The following is a 21,360-nucleotide window of genomic DNA, read 5'->3' as shown; positions in this document are numbered from 1 at the left end:
CAGTCCGTTCACACCATCCCCCCCTTACCAGTCAATGTATTTCACTTCTCCAATTTAATCTAGCACTTCACCCAGCTGGTCTCAGACTTGTGGCTCATGAAAAACATTTAAGGAAATAAATAGACCCCTCTGTCTCCCTCCATTTCACCATCAGCTCAGGAGATAAGATGACAGAAACTGTTTTCTCATCTTCCCAGGTATGAAAATGAATGATGCTGGAGGATATGGAAGGATTGAAGGCAAGATGTTGCAGACTACTGGCTCAGTAAACTATATTCAGCTCTTTACCTGGGAAAACTATGAAAAGTAATATCTCAATAGCACTTCAGCAAACACACTGCTTCATTCTGTTGGTAATAAAAATAGAGGATGGGGAGATAAGTTATCAAAGTGATTCTTTTAGTGCCCGTTTCTGCATGGAAATTATTAAGTAGGGAGCTTAAAGCGAACTGAGGGCTAACCCATAATGCAGAGTCTTGCCACGACAGGGAGTGCTCAGAAAGAAATGGATGATGCATTCTTCAGAAAGTTTGACGTGAGCAGAGAATATCAGAGTATGAGAAGATTGAGAAAGTTTGTTGAAAAATGAAATTCCCCTGCAACGGGGGAAGGTGATACCTTCATCCTTACCTTCCTCCCATCCCTGGGGGCTTCTTGCCTTCTTTTCGCTTTTCTCGTTTCTTCCCTCTTGCAGGTCCCCGGGAGTCACTATGCTCCATGTGAACTCTGGAATACCATCCAGGTGCTGGTCACATGTTCTGCTATTGCCAGGGCATCGGTGATCTGGTCAAATAAGAAAAGGCATTAACGTATGACCTTTGGCTATACATTGCTAATATTCATACAAAGATTACCATAGAAATGAGGATCAATAGAGAAACTCATTAACAATAATTCAAAACAATTTTCCACAGAGGGACATATAGTCCATCAGGCAGCGATCATAATGCCATAACTCAACAACGTTGAAATTAAAGTGAATCTTGAAGCTCATCTTACTAGAATCTTATTAATCCAAACCCATTGGGGAAAGAAAGATGAATGCACCAGCACAATATTTGTCCTTAAATAATACCAGGCAAAGAAGATTGGAAATGTAAAACTCGGCACAAGCATTTCAAAATACCTTGTTTAGTCTGATAGCATATGGAACTTTTAATTACATATACTGCCAGGGGAAAAGAGGTGTTCAATTGCATAAACACAATGTTGCCGCAGCAGAATTACTGCTCTCTTTTGATTGTAAGTCCACATTTTTAACAAACGAGGCACTGCTTCTTTAACGAGCCGAAGCCGAGCAGAGGTTTTCAAACTGTTAAGAGCTTCATTGCAGATTTGACTAAAACTTTAAATGATTGAGCAGAAAACGCAAACAGGCAAAGGGAGGAGGAACCTTGTCAGTTTAATATGTTGTATTTTCAGATTTAATGGCCTCATACTTTTGGTTGCACAACATCGTTTTGTGTCAGCAAACGAGGCAAGAGGTCACCGATTTAATAGCAGCAGCAATTTTGGTGCATAGTGCACACTTTGGAGTGGAGGGGGGTTATATAAATGCAGTGTTCATTTAAAGATTGCTGCTGCCAAGACTAGGACTAGGTGTAATAGAAGTTAAGGCATTACTGCTGTAATAACCTCCCTAAAAGGTTTGCTCAGGGAGTAAATTAAGGGTCAGCTCTCCTCCCACTCATCCTCTCCATCTGTCCTTCCCTCCCTATGGACAGACCTCATGTGGACTCGTCTCTGTATGGAGCTAAATCCGGACCAAAACTTTTGATCATTTGAGAAAGTCAATAATATAGTCAAACTAAAAATAACTGTATGAAAAGTTTGCTCAGTTTGATTATTATTTTTGATTCAATTGTTATTTTATTTTATTTATTTATTTATTTATATATATTTATTTATTTATATATATTTATATATATATTTATATATATTTATATATATATATATATATATATATATATATATATATATATATATATATATATATATATATTTTGATATTTGAGTTCTTGTTTTTTTCATTTGCAGGTTATATGTTTTCAGATTTTTAGTAGTAGTAGTATTAGTATTAAGTTGGTCTTTGTTATCCGTGTGTGAGTGTCTAACGTTACTATAATTCGACAGTGGCTGCAGCTGCACAGAGCCCTACAATTAGTCTTAGCGATAAATAAAGATACTTAATTCACTAAGCCTATACACTTCTGTGTGGGGGGTGTAAGAAAAACACGGCGCTGTCATTGAACTTTTTAACGCTTACTGCGCACTCGCTGCCCCCGGTGTTTTCTGACGAGTGAAGTCTGCCTGCTAGCTTTCCCTACTCGACACCATCTCCAGCTTGTCACGCTCACAGCCTCACCTGTCTGCTCTGGTGAGCTCCGGTCTCGCCGCTCTCAACTTATTAAAATTAGTGAGCAGGTTGTCCTGGTGGAGCGGACGCCATCGCACGCGCCGAGCGTTATACAACCTTCACAGTGCTATGTGGAAGTGGGAAACGTCAAATCTTAAAGTGTGGCTGTTGAACTGCACAATCTGGAACTTTTTCACTGGTGTCATTTTTTTTTTTTACCTTCTGCATATCACTTGCGGTCACTCACATTTCAACGCCCCTCTCAGTTAAAGCCACGCCTCTCACAGTTAAAGCCACGCCTCTCATAGTTAAAGCCACGCCTCTCTCAGTTAAAGCCACGCCCCCCGCCAGATCAGGAGCAAAAGTCTGAAACTTAAAATTTAAAATCTGCAAAAATAAATAAATACATTTAAAAAACGGGCTCAAATATAAAATGTATATGAAAGTGAAACATTTTAAATAATTTATTCCAAGAAAATACAGAACTGAATCAAAAATAATAATCAACCTGAAAAAATGTTTCATACACTTATTTTTTGTTTGAATATTACATTTTTAAAATTATCAATACTTCTGGCCTGGATTTAGCTCCATGTCCCTTTGACTCAATAATTCGCTGTTTGAGGGGGGACACTACCTCTGGAGGAGAGGAACTAGAGTGTTGTATGATCTTTCTGTGTCTACCAGTCTCTTGCACTATTGTCTGATTATGGTCAGAACCAGCCTGCGTTTAGCCGGGTGATGGACTCCAAATCACATTAAAGCTGTGGGAGGCAATTTATTTTTTGCCATTAATGGGTAAAAACTTCCATAATAACCTTTCAGCATATTGTAATTCAAGTGGTACCCCAGAGTAGGGAATTGTCTGGGGGGAAAAAGGCAAAATTAAAAAATACAGCCCTCATCCTGCAGCTCTCCCCTCTCTGTATTTAGCCTCTCATACAATAACCAGTACGAGGACTAGTCACTAATTTCAAACATCAGCATGAAAGCAGAATCAACAGGAGGTGCAGAAGTCTAGTTTTCTCTCAGACCACTTGAATTACAATATGCTGAAAGGATATTATGTGGTTTTTGCCAAATGAAGCCAAAAACAAACCACCTACCCCGATGTTAAAGCTATGAACACACACGTTTGTCTGATAATGCTAACTGCTCTAGGCTGACAGTTGGGAAAAAAGCTCATCACGATCATCATTTCTGTAAATGTATTTGTGTATGAGAATTCATAGTGTGATTTAATTCAGCAATGCTGTGCACCAGAAAGGTGACAGAGTGATGCGAATGCAATGTTTCTCACAATAGCGTGACTACAACAGGATGTGAAATCATCAATGCAAAGAACAATAAACCTGAGCCTTATTTTTTATCCTCGTATTTTGCAGAACTACATTAAAATTGGGAATCGGGATTACAAATAAAGCATGTCTGTCAGTGACATATGGAGTCAAACACACATTTGACATGGCAATACGGTTCACCTGATGTGGCAGCATGATAAATAACACGAACAAATCAGTGCAGTGAATTGTAGTAAACATGATGGAGGTAATCCATTAAAGCCCAAGACGTTGGCTTAGCAACAGCATAGTTGCTGCTCCTACCCAAGAATTGAATGCAGGTCTATGGTGGTATTCTTTGCACTGAAATCGATATGTGCTCCTCAGAAAGCCTCATTGACCTTTCCCTTGTCCTGTGCACGAGCACAAACGCACCCGGTTGCTGACTGAAAAAGTTGTTTCTCCTTCACAGAGCTAGGGCTGTGTATGAAAACACAAGATTTCTTTTTGTGAAGTGATATTCGCTGAATTTGCCAAAAAAAAAAGGATTAGAATTGCACCTTTTAATTCATATTTCCCACTATATTTAGAATCCTTAAGGTACACCTTAAGCACATTACAGGCTGTGGACATGTTCATAATTGTCATTGTCTGGTCTGTTCAACGAAGTAAAGCAAACTATTGCCTGTCCACTGTGCTTTGGTATGTTTAGTGTGTCGGCTGTTAGCAATAAATGAAAAAAAAGGTTGCAATGGTACTTTTGCTGTTGTCCCTGGTTAGACATTTTTTGTAACAAGTGATATGATTGCACCGAGGTGGGCACGTTCATGTATGCGCGTGCATGTGTACAGTACCCTCCCACTGCCTGCACCCCACCAGGGTTCTGATGGGTCATGATACCCTTAGTTTAAGACTGAAGATACACATGAACCAAAATATGCCGTTTTTCTTTTATTAAGTTGGAATAGTAATGAGATGAAATTCCCTTTTTTAATTCCTGAAATAAATTAGAGATGCACTTTGTACTTGGTAAGAGAATGTCTGACAGTGAACTTTTCAAATCAATAAAATGAAATGAGCAAAAGTGTTTAGGGAGGCACTTCTATCACACGAAACAATCACGTTGTTCATATACGCAGTGCTACAGCTTCAGTCTAGGTAGGCACCACAACCGGGAGAACTTACTTTCTCAGCATTTGTTTGGATTCACACTGTGCTGAGGTCTTGGGAACTTTTCCAAAAAAAAAAAATCAGAAGCAATTTCACGTATTGATTTTTTGTTTTTAAATTTTAGTTCAGCCTGTACACCCCTGATGCCACACTTGTTACTGCAAGCCTGCACAATCTTTGTGTTAACAGTGCTGCTGTTCTTCAGATAAAAGATGTTCTAATAGAGCACAGAGAGCATGTACCCTCGTCACACAGGGCTGCTGTGATTAAGCTCATGTTTGAGTTTCAGTATACATTAATAAACTAATGTTACAATAGCTCTTCTCAAGTCTCTACAAGACATGGCTTGGGCTGGAAAACTTATCGAGGACATATTATGTGAAATAACTGTGAAATAAGACCCAGTCAGTTGTTTGTGAGCTAGCAATTCAGATTTGGTTCCCCTTCCTATGTCACATGCAGGCTCATCAGAATATACCGCCCCGCATCTAAGTATCTCCACCCACGGATTGAGAACTACCTTTGCAAAGGTGTCCTTAATTTGTCTTGCAAGCCAATCAGAGAAAACTGGGCTTTTTCAGGAGAGCGTCTTAAAGAGACAGGCCGTAAAACGGAGCATTTCAGACAGAGGGTGAATACTGGTATATTCAGAAAGACAGTATGAGGAAAATAAAGTGTTTATGTTTAGGAGCGTAAACATGGTCTAGCAGAAACCCAAAATACAAGTATTGACCTGAAAATAAATACAATATGTCCCCTTTAAATTAGATCCTAAACATTTGTGTTTAGTTCTACAGTTTTAGCATGGTATACAATCTTTGGCTGTAAATACACTGGCAAGTAGGAAATGGCAGAAAACTATCTACAACAGAAAGAAAATTCTACACAAACTACATAAAGTCAATAATGCCCTATAGCAAATATGTCACCTGCAATACACACCATGACACGGTCCTACGGCAGTATGCCCTACAGTACATTTCTCTTTGAGCGTATAGTGTGATGCTGAGCATGTAGTTTGAGCAACTTGCTTTAAACCACCACATAAATTAAGAATTCCAATAAGTTATTTTCATGGCCTATGAAAGTTCAATCAATATTTGTGAACATGAGCTACACTCTGTCATAGCCTGAAACCAGAGAAGTAAGTCTTAAACTTTGTGATAAAGTCTGGAGCTGCTGCATAGACAGACAATTGTGGAGCCACAGAATGTTTGTATTCTGTGTTTATACCCATATGAGCTTTAGTCTGTTATATTGTTCTCAGTTGTAAAACAGAAAATGTACCCACATACTTACATACATTCCCCTGGGTGCTCTGAAATATAACATATTTTCCAATGCAATGTCTATGGAGTCGTTCCACACTTTATACTTGATGACATCATAAATTTGAGTTTTAGCACTCTAGTTTTTGGGATTTGGGAGAGAGTTGTTCATGATTACTAATACTTTTGGACTGTTTTAAACCATCTGAATAACATATATGAATTTTGGAAATGGGCATCTTTCCCCTTTAATGTCTTTTTATATAGATTTTTTGAATTGTCAATTTGATTGACTATTATAAATACCAAAAATAAACAATCTTTATCACTTGTTTTTGCTAACGAGACGTACACATTCTGCACTTTATATGAATAGTAAAGTTTCTGTCCAATATTGTATTCTATTATTATTTTCAGCATCACCATAGCATTGTCAAAGAGATCTCCTTAAATATAATTTTATCTACACTACTTAACATACATTATGAGATTTAGAACACCGTTTGAACAGGTCATCAGTGAATTAAGCACATTAGACTGAAAGCTTAAAATGGCTTTACCTAATGAGGTGGCATCAAGGCTGCATTAGGCTGCCCTTAAATTACAAGGTTGTCCACTCGAGGAGGCAGCTGCCTTTGGAAGAATCCTAGTGGCAGTCATTCCCAGCAACTTAGTGCCAGTAAGGGTAATGGTTTCCATGCCTAAAACTTGTCATTTGGCAAAAACCATTGATGCCTTTTGCTCATCGTCAATGGGAACCTTGAGGGCTGATGAGATGTGGAGGAATTGTGAAGTTCAAGGTTGCGGTGAAAGCTCATTTCCTTTTCCTCAATAAATGTCTAGGTAGCATGGGTGGAATGATGCCGCGTGTTCACTTGAACCTGAGCGGAGGCTTTAAGGCGGAAACAGACAGCTTTAGTGTTTCTAAGCGGTTTTACTGTTGGTGCCACTGTCTCTTCCCGTTTTCCTCAGAGCTACCAACAGCACACTGCATTTGTTTCCAAACAACAGATTTTCATATGAACAAGTAGCTAACATTACTGTCCAACGCAAGAAACAACCGTAAGAATCCCAAAGAACTAGAAACCCCGATGTCAGCGCTTTGATAAAGGCAGAGTAAAACACCCGGTAGTATTAGCAAGCAGGTTTATTTTTTATTACATATCTAGCTTCGTCAAAAGAAGGTTTTTTGTATCCCACTCTCTCTTCGCATTCATTGCCTCCTCTATCTTTCGTCAGGTAGAGTTATAGTAAACGTTGCAACAGATTTTAATAACATATCCATCAACATATGGGTCATAGAGGCTTTCAGTCATTTGTGTCTAGTTGGTGGTTTCATAATCTAACAAAAATAGAATATTTAGAAAAACTGGGTATGTACATACATTTGCATACTTTACACACTCACGGAAACTAACATAGACATAAGTTTCAGAGCTGTCTCCTCACATTCTTCCACCCTCGGGATATCATACCAATATTCATGCATGCAGAAACGCATTTGGCACAATGACGAGCAAAGCACTTCTATGTGCTGCCAAATGAGGATGAGAGATATGATTCAACTGTGGTGAGCAATATCTGGGTCTTGCAGCTTCACCCACTACATGCATGTGCAAAGTGACTGAGAACTGATGACTTGCCAAATGACCGGGGACACGGCTTTTACGGTCCATTCATTCACAATCACGTCTTTGATTTCTTTCAAAGCCATAATACCCTCAGGATATGTAATCATATTCCTTTTTTACTTTGCTGAGCACAGATTCATTTACCTTTTGATTACCGCATTGCACATTTGAATTAAAAGCAACTAGAGGAACTATTTCGAGAAATGGCAGGTACCATAAAAAATGTATTTCCCACATGGTTTGAGTTTTCTCCCTTTTGTGTCTGCCAAAACGTATCCTTGGTTGCCCCCTAATGTTTTGGCAGAGCGCTGTTGATTTGGAACGGGTCATGACAAACATTCTCCCATTTTCCAAAGTTTGTTTAATATTTGATTTGATTTTGAATTACTGGAAACACTGTTTGAAATGTAAGCAGGTGTAATATATCTGTGAGAAGAATGTACGTGTAACTGTAAACCTCCTTGTGGCATGCAGAACCTATACTATACTAGACAACTATTGAATGTCAATGTACTTCAGCTGTTGTATGTATAAAAGGGATATAATAAGGTGTATATTTGGGTGGAAGTAAATAATTGAGTTGTGTTTTAACTTTTTAAATAATGGGAAAATCAATACCATGATTCAGACGCCCTGATAGCTTCAGAAAAAATATGAAATGTTAATGTCACACTTAAAAATTAGGAGAAAAGATTATTATTTATATTTTTTTAAATACTGTATAGCAGCAATTTATTTGTGTTCTCGTTTGCCACTTTACATTTAACAACATGTCATTTATTTCTTCAGGTCAGTAACCCCCCCACCATCACATACCTCCTCATGAGAAAATGATACAATGATGTGTCTGTATCTGACTGTAGACTCTCACATTCACTCTGAGCCCCTTAAAGTCATTCATTCTATGTTTCCATCTGAAAAGAATAGACTGCATGAAGTCTTTAAGGATCCTGTAGAATCTGCTACATATACATAACCGTCTCCTGGAGCTGTAATTAATTGCATGTTGTAACATCACTCCATCCTCCAGGTTTTGATAAAATTGCTAAAGACACCATTTCTGAAACATCTTAAATACTGAAAACAGAATCGACTCGTCTTTGTTACGGCACGAACCAGATTAAATAATGTCTGCTCAGTGCTTTTGACAGGTATTTTACAGATATTTGTTATGCAAGAATTATTTTCAGAAAAGCCATAATAAATGACTTTATGAATTGATGTGATTAATTCAAGCAGTCATAACAAACAAATCTGGCACTGTTTCATGTCAATATTATGTTATCTAATATTTCAGCATGTTCGATCGGAGTGAATAGAAAAAGACGCTCAAACAGATGAGTTGCCATGTGCAGTCACAGATTTCATTTCAAATGGTTGATTTTCCTCCTCCTCCAATCTACACCCCATTTATTTGATGTCATCTCGGCCAAATGTAATTCCATCAGTCCTGTAATCCAATACATTATGGATGCTTCCAGAGAACAATATTGATTATAATCACATCATCATTGTTTTTAGTGGATCTGTTACTCAAACCCTATTTCTTTCTTACAGGACAGTTCAATGGGCTGACTTGAATCTGTGAATTACCCCAGAGACGGTTTACCCCAGTTTAAAGATTGTAAATCTGTGAAGCTAAAAATGGAACATTTACTGCTTCCTGCACGTCATTTCTTATTAAGCGAGAGGATCATTATTAAAGTTAATTTAAAACCGGAACCAACCTAATGGGACCTGGCCACCATGACAAGAAAACTGGCATGCAAAAGAAAAATGACAAAGAGAGCATATGGCTCTCTTTGTCATTCTACGTCTGCCTACATTTAAGATAAGAGTCAATATTTCAATATTGGCTTGTAATATAGGCTTCTGCGAACAATGCTATGTATAGTTTGATGGATTATTCAAATATGCTTGTAATTTCATCAGCTCCGCTTGCAAATGCAGTGGAAGTCATTGAGAGAGCAGCATCCCCTTTGTGAATGGTGCTGCTCTTATAACATAAATTGGTCATTCAACATCAACAAATCCTGTAAATAGGGTTGCCTATATATGAATATGTTCAGGTGCTTTAAAGGGAACTCAATCATTGTAGATTAGGGCGCAGGTTTCTGCACAACATTGGGGGGGGGACACAAATGAAGAGGTGGGTCTGAGTGTCCTCAAACAATTAATTTCATGCATCGTGGTAAATGTTTATGCACCAATTTATGTAAAAGGAAAACATAAAGTTCAGGTGCCGGGTGACATTTAAAAATATGAAAATATATTAGAATATAATACAATGAGGCTCTCAGGCATTCTGTATTGATATACAATATTCAGTCTCCAGTAGATACATGTTTCTCATTGAATGTTATCCCTGCTGAGGCAACATGATTTACTCCTCCCTCCTCTTTTGTCTTTGTTTGGGGATGTAACCTCTTTAACTGCATGTGGCACTTATTACACAACTTCAATGATACATTAATGTATAATAGCTCGTATTTGTTTCAGCAAGATTTCTGCTGATGTCCAAAACACATCCAACATATCTGTGTTCTCTGAGAAGTTGTAATATTTTTGAGAAAAATTAGCTAAATATTATGCTAATAAAGTTGTAACTTAATGAGAATAAAGTAATGTTTAAAGAAAAATGCTGCTGTGCAGAGCTGAGGAACGACTTATGCAGGGGTTTAGGCTTTTCTATGATTATGGTGATGATTGCTGATGATCATTTCGGACGCTGGTGCTTGGTTGTCTGTCGTGGCATAGCAATTTATTTTTATTTTATAATATTCTTTATCATTATAGTGGGAAGAACATTTTGGACATGTTTGAATATTGGGGGGTTGCGTCCCACGGCCTTGATTGTAAAATCCCTGGTGACTCTTAGTCCCGTTAGTAATCATGCAGAGCATTTCCAGAGTTGCTAGTTGTTGTGACTGCGTTAACATGGGTGCGCGATTGTTTAATGAGCCAATCACATGACTATAGGCTATACGTCTAAACAGCCCTGACCTCATTCATTAGACAGAGCAGAGATAGAGCGATGTGTCGCTTTACACAGCCAAAGGTCGTTGAGATGCAACTGTGGCCATCTTAATTTTGTATATAAATGAACTAGTCAATTCCCAGCCGTATTAAGTACATATTTTTTTTAAAACGAGATGCTGGATTTACTTGGGAGTGCTTTTGATATCGTGTAAATGACATCTAAAGAATGCATGCCTCTTTGTGGATCACGAGAAACAAATTTCCCCCTGAAACACTTAACTGAGATGATGAATATGTGCATTTCCCGATTACAATGAGATTGTGTCTGGCTGAGTTTATTTATGCATCCATTTGACTTTTTATGGCCTAAGTATTCCAGGCTCAATCATTTCCTCTCAAGGGAGCTGTGTAAAAACATACAGAGGAATAGATGAGTTGCAAGTGTTTCTATACAAACAGCAAGTGTGTTATGTGTTGTAAAGAAATGATCTAATGCAGGGGTCCCTAACCACCGGGCTGCGGACCAGTACAGGGCTGTGGATCATTTGGTACTGGGGGCTCAGAAAGAACAAGGTTTTTTTGGGTTGGTAATATTTATTAACTTTACTTACATTAGTCTGTAGGGTATATCACTTTCATCCGCACCTCTTTCCGGCACTTGTGTCCGTTTTCTTCATGCGTCTATAAGCCCACAAGCCAACACAAATGAGTAAAAAACTAACATCGCTGGGAAAGACCAAATGACTCCAACACTACCAACAAAAAGGAAGCTGCATTTAAAAGAAAATACCTTCAAACCTTCAAAACTGGGAGATCAAGCCCCCTGCATTGAAAGACAAGCCTTTGGAGTTTTTTCAAAGAAAGAAAAAAACGTGAACACGAAGGACAAAAGCAATTATTGAAGGCCACCACTTTATCAAATGTGTCCGCACTGAGAGCATCATACTTAGTGGCTAACCGCATTGCTAAAGCTAAGAAGCCATTTACTACTGGTGAAGAGTTGATCCTGCCTGCTGATAAGGACATTCAATTATACGTTTTGCACTTTATTGAGTGTTTTGTTAAGCCTGCCCCGCCGGTCCGTTGAAAGATTGTCTTGCATGAAGCACGGTCCGTGGCGCATAAAGGTGAAGGACTACTGATCTAAAGCACGTAAAACAAAGAATGGTCTCCCAAATCAACATATCCTCATAGGCAATAAAACAACTTCATTACGTTTAGGAAAAGATTGTGTTTTATGTAAAATAACTACGGAAGTGGTGTTACTCGCAGGATACGAACAGCGGTGTGTTTTTGGACCTGCCCCTCCTTCCTGGCCTCCTTCACAGACTTTGTCGCTCTTTATACTTCCTGGTTCACGATTACCTAAATTACATTCAAATTGGTTTTGTGGGATATAAACGAATTACAGTGCATTACTTTTCGTAAGTATATCCGATGAGAACAGCCTGTACAAATTAATAAGGAAATATTTATTTTATGGCTCAACTATATGTGACAGTTTCTGATTCTAGATCAGAGGGGATCAAAGTCAAATGTCAGACTTCCTATTCCTTGTGAACTCGCTCCTTCACATTATCCTTAGCATCCACTCTTCAAAACTACAAAGGAGGCACATGCTGGCAGGGGGTCAAGAGAAATCTTTCACAAAAGACCCTCTATGGCCTTGAAGATATTGAAGAAACAAAAAACTGAGAAAGCATTTTTCCTCAAAGTTCCAAATCATTAACAGTTTGATGGTTTCCCATCGTTCCAGTTCATTGAACTTCCATCCAAAGTCCAGGAAAAATGTTTTCCAATTCAGCCCATGATCCAAAGCATCTCAACACGTAGAACTAGAAAAGCATGTGTGGCTTGAGAGGGATTCAGCAGCTTCGACAGCAATCAGATGCAGCTGCTAATATCAAACATGGGGGTGTACCGGATTAGACGAGAAAACCCTTCCTTCTCGTTTGCTGGCTTTCTTGTTCACGTTACCAAATGCGCATCTTAAATTCCACCCAAACTGAGCAGATGTTTCCATTAATTCATTATCTTTTATTTTTCATCTTTTCAAAGTAGCTGTCAGACATAATCTCTTGTTTACTGGGTAAGATTTGCTGTCTTTTCTGTTATACTATTGTTGCGGTATTTGAATTTCTAATGGCCCTTAAATTTGACATTAAAAATGACATTAAAGCTGTGCCTCTTGTCACCCTGTATATAATGATTGCCAACATATTAATTGAAGGGGGATTTATTGACAGCAATGGAATACAATATTCATCACTATATTTTCATTAGTGTATAATCACCTGAAACTAAGAATTGTGATTTTGTCGGCATAGAATGAGCCCTTCTTTCCCACTTCCACTTCCTTCACATGGAGGATTTGCCATATTGAGTGCCACATCAATACAATTAGTGGCATTGGAAGTGGGTTGAAGACATCAGAAGATGTTTACAAAACAAAAGAAATGCAACTAAAGAAGCTAGGGAGTTTTATTTTTCTCCCTAGGCTTAGGTTGCAGCTTCAGAAAGACGCGGAATACGGAACCATGTTTACGAAAAGTTACGACACTTCCCTCGTCTGTCAGAGACAGGATAGTCCGTCCCGAAGCTTGCCGCTGTATTTCCACCATACACCTTAAAGAAGGATGCTTCAGTCAGCTGTGAGTGTGACTACAAACAGAGTTCACTCCGTCACAAAGTGGGAGGGTGAAGGGGCCGGATTGGAATTGGGCTGTCATATCTACATAGGGAGAGGGTACTCTTTTTAGGACAAACCTAATGTGTTTTTACATTACCTGAAGGCCACCGTAGGTTTCTACACGCTCGGAAAGGAAGAGGGTGAGAGGACGGGTATTCAGTTAGTTAAAAACTGCAATCTCACTGCTAGATGCCACTAAAGCCTACAGAGTGCTCCTTTAAAAATGGCCCTTTTTGCTTATTTGTTTAAACCAGTCAAACGTGCAAACCAATGCTCATGGGGGCTTGATTCAAGCTATCCTCCACAACAAGAAAAGGCTGAGTAAATGTGCACAGTAGTAGGGGTTGGAGGGGCTCAATGATGCGACTCCAGGAGGATGCAAAATATAAGCACCTGCACCACCGCTGTATTTTCTAAACCCCCCCGCTTTTGCAAATGAGTTTTATTCCACTGCTGCGTCTCATTACACAATAACAGCACTACCAGCTGAGTGAGGCAGATGTTTGATTGTAGAGTGCGGCAACTCCTCAAATGGCTAGCATCCATCTGAGTGCCTCTGTTACAGCTGGCAGCCGCAGCTGAAGCAGGACAATCCATCTCGAGGAGGAGAATAGGTCTGGAGTGAGAAAGATGGCGTATGCAAAGGTTTTGCTAAACAGAATATGACAACTCTGCTGTTACTCCCCAAGGGTGGCAGGTCAGAGGGCTCTCGCATTACTGACATGACTGACACACAGTAGGCAATGAAGTCACCTTACCAGTACTGAAATGCAAATACGGATGTTTGCTTAACATGCAGCGCCTGAAGCTAAAGGCTGTTAATGGAAGCAGATAGGGAGAGTATGGGGGCAGCTGGTGGCGAGTGTCCAGTCGGTCCGTGTTGGCTTCAGAGCTAGGTAATAAATGCCAGCGGACAGCAGATGCTGTGGGGACAGCTGAGATCTATCACAGCTGCCTAAAGCAATGTTCACCGTGCCATGTTGTGGAGACCTGTCCTCTCCCACAACTTTTTCTCAGCGTCCTCTAAAGCAGTCCTTTTGTAACACAATGCAAAAGCCCAATCGAGAGATAGGAAGCATCAATATGTCCTTTCTGTGAATGGCTTTTGTAGTCTTGGCTTGTGAAAACATTTGGTTTGCACTAGTCTAAAAATACAAGGCAAAAACATGCCCTCAGATACATCACCAAAAAAAAAAATCAGGGACGTAGAATTTGGTAGTGACGTTAGGGATATATATATATATTTAGCCACAACTGAATTGTCCCTAGCAATAATTTGGATCAAAAAAGCCGCTCTAATATAGCCGCAACTGAGCGAGAGAATAAGACGGAATTCTACTACCCGAGTGTTAAGGCCACTGTTAGAAAGAACATATCTTATACTATCATGATACCCACAGCTGTGTGTTGTAGTCTCTTTGTGCCCCTGGACACCTTTGCTCTGGGTCACTCTCTCTCTACTCGTCCCCCACAATGTTGTAACGAGACTAACTCATTGTAGAACATGTAAAAATATTGCACAAGTAAAAATAATATTACATTTGTTCTCTTCTATTCAATCAACATTTGGGCAAATTCCACAACAATTGTGCTAATCACCATTTCATTTGTTTCTCTGAACTGTGCCATTATTCATTTGGAGCATTTTGTAATCATCTAGCTTTTCCTGCCCAGATGTGATCTGTCCTGCTGCAGCCACATCACGCTCACTTCACTAATCACCATAACAGTTTTTAAATAACCTCCTCTTCTGGTCCGATAACATACTAGAGATGAGAGCTGTCATCATGTGAAATTAACAAACTGTAGTCGGCTCTGTGGGTGACGGATTGATTGATTTAAAAAAAAAAAAAAAAAACCGGTGGGGTGATCCGTTGCCTAACTGACACCAATTATAGTGAGGATCCAGCGCAGGCTGTCACAGCCACAGGCACACAGCGATGGGTTTTATAAGCAGTTGGGTGACAGTTTGGTGCTGGTGGGACTTTGAATCATCACTTACAGGATGACCTCCCACCCCCTTCCAAGAGGTTGGAAAGGGGCGAAGAAGAAAAAACGCAGGAGCTGTCGCCTGCGCCGAGTGGCGGGGATGGGCTCCGAGAGTGTGACGTGACGCGGCTGCACACACGCACCTCTGGGCTCACTTACTCAGATGCTCATACCCAGGGCTGTAATATCGGGCTCAAGTCTTCAGATCACTTTTCTTACCACTCACAGACTTGTCAATTTTGACTCAGCTGTGCCAGTTTCAGCCATTACTGGACTTTTCTCTCCACCTCAGACAGCTGTATATTGTAAGTAATGGTTTTATAAATGTATGCATTAGATCAATGTTGAATTGCAGATCCAGTACATAGACCTACACATCTGTTCATCCTTCAAAATTATATTTCAATTCTGAAACATGTGTTAATTGTGTTAGAAATTGATCCGCTCACACCTCAGTCTTTCTTTCCCTCTCCTTTTCTCTCAACAGGTTTGCCATCTCATCTGATTTGACTGCTCCGATAGGAGCCTGCTGTCGCATGTATGAAGATGTTTGACATTTTGAGTTTAAGGAACGTAACGCCAAAATCTACCTGCTTGAATTCTGCCTCTAAAATATGGCTGATTAAAGTCAGTGAAAATGATCCTTATGAATGAAAGGCATGAGTACCTCAGAATCCTTTAGCAGAATTCCCATTTCAAAGTTTAATTTTCACTAATATTTTGTCTATGCACACACCACTAAGCTGAATGTCAAGAGCTCGGCATTCTTAAAACATTAAAAAAGGAAATTGTCATTACATTTAAATCCTGATGTCTTATAATTTCTTGCAGTTCTTTTCCCCCGTATTGTTGTTTTTGTTGGATTACAGTCTTCTGATTGGTTAGTTTTTCTGCGATTCTTGTTGTTTATTTTGAGGGGAAGTCCGTTGTATAAGCCTGTGGCTTTTTGACCTCTACAGTCACATTTCTTATTTTCTTTCATCTGGATTTTATGCAGTTTTATGTGAATGCAAAAAAAACTAATTAAAATAAATAGAAATGTGCATTGGTAATACAGGAAGCTGCGTTTCTTTAAAGACTATTATGTAAGTATTCTTTTATAAGCTGAACAAAAGGAGTTACACAATATTAGTTTTTTCACACTATAGTAAAATACTTGTGATTGTGTCTGTGACATTTGGCTACACCAGCGGCTGACAGTCAATTCAGATTAGTGAACTGTCAGTGAACATATAATCGCATCACCCACATGAGTTCATCTGTTCTTAGCATTAATGTGACTTTTAGTCTGAGTATTCTGTCAAGAGTGTATATGTTTCACATCAGTGGAAGACTTATCCGATGCTGTCAAGGATGTAAACCCTGGATATTTTCATTTTAAATAACAGTGAATTCATGATTGAATCCAAGATGTATCCTCTATAGTCCACACCTTACTTAGAAAAGATTAGTCTTCCCTCTTCCTCTCTCACACTTTATGTTTGGCTTTTAACGTTGATAACGTTGAGATACATTTTAGTTTCTAATTGTTTGACATGTTTGACAATCTAAAAAACAAAATAAACTGTTGTTCCTACAGCCATATTTTATTGACTGCAGTAAATCTGCATTTATTAGCTTTCCAACAACACTGGCATTACATACTGGGTCGTTTGATGACTCATTTGTTGGACAGTAGTACACATTCTAACACAGATTGACGTTAGACAGTGCGTAAATGTTTGCATACGTGTGTAAAGAAAAGGGAAAGTGTCAAATTGTATTTATATGCTTATTGTATTTTGTCTTATTTTATATCTTTCACCACTGTAACAAGCCCGGCTCCCCACAGAAATGAATTATAGCCAATTATATAAGCACTGTGGCAGCTTCCAGTTGTGTTTGTAATGGTTACTAGAAGCTGTATTTATCTGGGTCCTTGAGTTGGTCACGGAAAGGCTGATTAACAGAAACCCAGTTTTGTGACGGTGCCAGCGCTGATGGTAGAGGGCATGCGGGACAGAGACGTTTATGTGTACTGATGGAGAGCTGATGGCGGGTGTCCCGGCCAATTGGGAGCAAAAGGATCTTTGGAGGACAGAAGCGTCTGAGCCTGTCCATCTGTCTGAGGAGAGCTGACAACGTCCGACTCACCTGACATGGGCATGGAGTCGTTTGGAAAGCTCAGGTCGTCCTCAGCTACCCAGGAAAAGCTCCAGTACCCTCTAGGAATGCCAACAGCAGATCTACCCGCCAATGGTTCCCCTGCAAAAACAGCAAAGCCACATTTTACTTTCAGAGCACATGTGGCAAAGACACAACATAAGAGACATGAAAAGCATTATTTAAATGTTAACGGGGACATGTCATAAAAATAAACACTTTGAGTGCGTGTGCACATACATTTGGGTGTCTAGGGTGCCTACCAATCTACAAACTGTGAACTAAGACAACCCAGTCACCTTTTTATGGGCTGCCTAGGTCAGAAAACATAAGATTCAAAAAAGCCATTCAGATTTGGCTTTCCTTATGTCACATGCAGGCTCGTTAGAATATACCAGAGCTGGGACTTGAGTCACATCACTTAGTCACACATTTCAAGACTTGAGACTCGACTTGGATTTTACCACCAATGACCTGTGACTTCACTTGGACTTAAGGCTTAAAAAAGTGTGCCACAATGCATTTCCTGCATCAATGAAGATTCACCAAAATCATGTGAGAACTAACTTAACAGAGGTGCACCATATTTTGCTTTCAAGCCAGTCAGAGCAAACAAGTATGAACCCTGAAAATAAGCATATGTTCCCTTTTTTATTTTAAGATTACCAGCTCTACCAGGTAAGTTATCGGGGCACCGAATATGTCCCATTTAAGGCATTCTATGAAATAATGATTACTCCTTGCTGTGTTTATTTTGGCTGACTGCTTGCCATTGATTTGGCATCCATGCTGAGGTCTCACTTATTTGGCAGTCCAAATCACTCATGGCTCCACAAGCCTTATTATCATCTGTAAATGTTATGTGATCTCACAGTTTCACCTTCAAAATGTAAGAAAAATACACTTTTAAGTACTGCAGATTAATAGATGGAACATTTTGAGCAGTGACACAATGCACTTGAAAAAAAGTCCAAGGGCCCAAATGAATTGGTTATTGGACATCGATAGCCTGCATAATTACCTGATGACAAGTTTGCCTGATTTTGTTTGACTCTGTCCTCACCTTCTAAACTCAGACTAATTATCACAAGATCAAACAGAAGTCTGTTACTGTAAAGTCAATGAAACAACTTTCTCATATACAGTTCAGAAACCCCACCTCACACACACACACAACACACACATACCACTTTCTCACTTTGTCCTTAGTCCATGGATAATTAGTACACAGTCACAGACCAATACACCAACGCCTCGGATGGAGACTCCTGCATCAATCCTGCAGTCATTTCAAATTAGACCTAAAGAGCGATTAATCGTAAACGCTGCCTTTCATGGCACTGAACAGAGCAAATTTTAGTTTAGGCCAATAAAGACACGTGCTATTCAGGGTTTTTCTTGAGCCTGACGTCAACTGACACACACAGCAGATGACCTGAAGATGGTTCTTGTTTATATTTGAGGGCTAGTGTTAGACAAATTAAACATTTTTAACGCCAAGTGTTGGCATACTTGTGTCATTTTCCAAGGACTTACTGTATTTTCGACTCTCTGCTAGCAATGAACTAAAGTCTCTTATGTCTCTTTTTACAGCAGAGCAGAGATCTATGCTGCCCTTCCCGATATACGCAAATGATCAACTCGCAACAACTAAAACATGTCAATTCCTGTGAGAAGAAGAATGCAAGTCGCCAGCATTTTACTTAAATGATGACCTTGTTTGATGTAAAATCCATTAACCTTTACAAAAGAAAGGTGACTGCGTCTGCTATTAAACAAACTGACGTGAAATGACATCTAACCGTTTATAGCTTGTGTCTTTTTAAGCCTTGATGGGTAGGCAAAAAGGGGCATGTTTACAAGAAGAATGGTCAAGCAAAATATGAATGTGTTTTGCTATGAAGCAATTTTACAGTCACGAGTCAACAGGAGTGGAAAATGGGACATCAAATTGCCTTGTCTGTGCCAATTTGCAGTTATAAAGAAGGACTTCAACAAAATAGATATGGACAAAATAAAAGGATTCATTACTTGGTCAAGAGGCAAGTATCGATAATTGGCAATTGGTACATCTGAAGGATAAGAAATGTTCTGAAAATGAGTTAGAGTACTAAGTAGTCCATTCCCCAGCCTAAAAATTATCTGTTTTTAATTTGACTGCCCTTCTTGGAAGGACAAAGTTCATTGAAATCAGGCTAAATAGTCCTTGGCCTGGATGTGCCTTTCAAAAGGTGTACATCAACACATGCTGCTCAGACTTTTTACAATTATTTTCCCTATTGATGACCAGGCGAGAAGAGCCAACTCTAGCCCATACAGAGGGCCTGGTTTGGGGTCAACAGCTGTCAGCTACAGGGGAAACAAGCTGGCTGCTTGGATACTGCATGAGCTGGCAGGCTGCTGCTGCTGCTGCTGACTGGTTGGTTGGCTGCCTGGTAACTGTTGCCGCTGGGTGAGCTGACTGGCTGTGGTGAGAGGTGGCTAGCTTTCTGACTTACTGACAGCTGGCTGGCTGAGTGGCTATCACAGGGGTGGCATTTCTAGGTGTTTGTGAGGCATGTTTAACCTTACGCGAGAGATGGTTTGTTCAAGAAACCGTCATTGGAAACGTTTGGAAAAGGGCAGGCACTTTCAAAAAATACCTGGCGGGTGATTGTCAAACATTCGAGAAAAGCCTTCAGTGCCGCTCTTTGCCTTTCTTTCAATAAATAAATACTCTCCAGTTCTGATATAACTGATGCTATGCATCATCTAGCCAACCTTTTTAGGAGCCACCATTGTTGTTTTGAACAGTCCCCTCTCCAGACAAGATGGTATTTCATATGAATCTTGCAGGATCTCACAATATCGCAATAATCCCCTGTAGTGCAAGGTAAGGGCATGCTTTCAATATGTCGTGATATGAAAAGGTCATGAATACTTTAGGCAGGACCCTCATCATGAATGTCTTTATTTACCAGTGAATCAATATTCCAAACCTCAGTTATGGAATAAAATAATTACATTTCCGATATACAAGCAGTCAAAATTAGTCTATGACGGGTGCATTAGGTGACCCTCACAGGATAAAGAGACCATACATCTAAAAAAGGAGCTCAGAGTAGAACCATCTTTGCATTAAAAAACTTCAGGTGTCGGCACAGGATGTGTCAATAATAATTCATGAGCTGTGTGGGTAAGCGGTGTATCTACTATGAATGGACACAGCGAGTTATCTTTAAGCCAAAGCAAACTTGATAGTCCCCACAGTGATACGAACTTAACTTGCATAACAAACCCTTGGAAAGTATATTTGAAGGATCTCATCTGGATGCCTTTGGCTCTCATTTGATTCTGTCACAACAACAGGCCATGGGGAAAGAAGTACGTAGAACATGACGAACACAACGTTACATCCAAGCCACATAATGATGAGTGAACGATGAGTTAGATGCAGCTATGCACATCAGTAATATGTATATATATACATATATATATACATATACATATCCATCCATCGTCTACCGCTTATCCGGGATCAGGTCGCGGGGGCAGCAGCTCCAGTAAGGAACCCCAATCTTCCCTTCTCCGGGCCACATCCTCCAGCTCCGACTGAGGGATCCTGAGGCGTTCCCAGGCCAGTGAGGAGATATAATCTCTCCACCGAGTCCTGGGTCTTCCCCGGGGTCTCCTCCCAGCTGGACATGCCTGGAACACCTCCCTAGGGAGGCGCCCAGGTGGCATCCTTACTAGATGCCCGAACCACCTCAACTGGCTCCTTTCAACGTAAAGGAGCAGCGGCTCTACCCCGAGTCTCTCACGGATGGCTGAGCTTCTCACCCTATCTCTAAGGGAGACGCCAGCCACCCGTCTGAGA

The 21,360-nt window shown here is 39.8% G+C and overlaps 1 protein-coding gene across 3 annotated transcripts in view; it reads right to left on the bottom strand.

Annotated features, from left to right (window-relative positions):
• Positions 1-17,601, bottom strand: part of alk (ALK receptor tyrosine kinase) — a 225,874-nt gene extending 208,273 nt beyond the window's left edge. The window contains exons 1-2 of one of the 3 annotated variants that reach the window (XM_029460140.1): positions 17,496-17,601; positions 619-783 (exon numbers count right to left, since the gene is read on the bottom strand). In XM_029460140.1, the coding sequence (XP_029316000.1) occupies positions 619-783; positions 17,496-17,508 (178 nt within the window). In that variant the 5' untranslated portion in view covers positions 17,509-17,601. Of the gene's footprint in view, positions 1-618; positions 784-2,365; positions 2,564-17,495 lie in introns of those variants that run through there. The other 2 variants (XM_029460141.1, XM_029460142.1) reach the window with 2 other exon arrangements.
• Between the last annotated feature and the right edge of the window lie 3,759 nt (positions 17,602-21,360).

Source organism: Cottoperca gobio, chromosome 22, assembly GCF_900634415.1.
Source record: "Cottoperca gobio chromosome 22, fCotGob3.1, whole genome shotgun sequence".
Lineage (NCBI taxonomy): Eukaryota > Metazoa > Chordata > Actinopteri > Perciformes > Bovichtidae > Cottoperca > Cottoperca gobio.
This window is presented reverse-complemented; position numbering and strand designations above follow the sequence as displayed.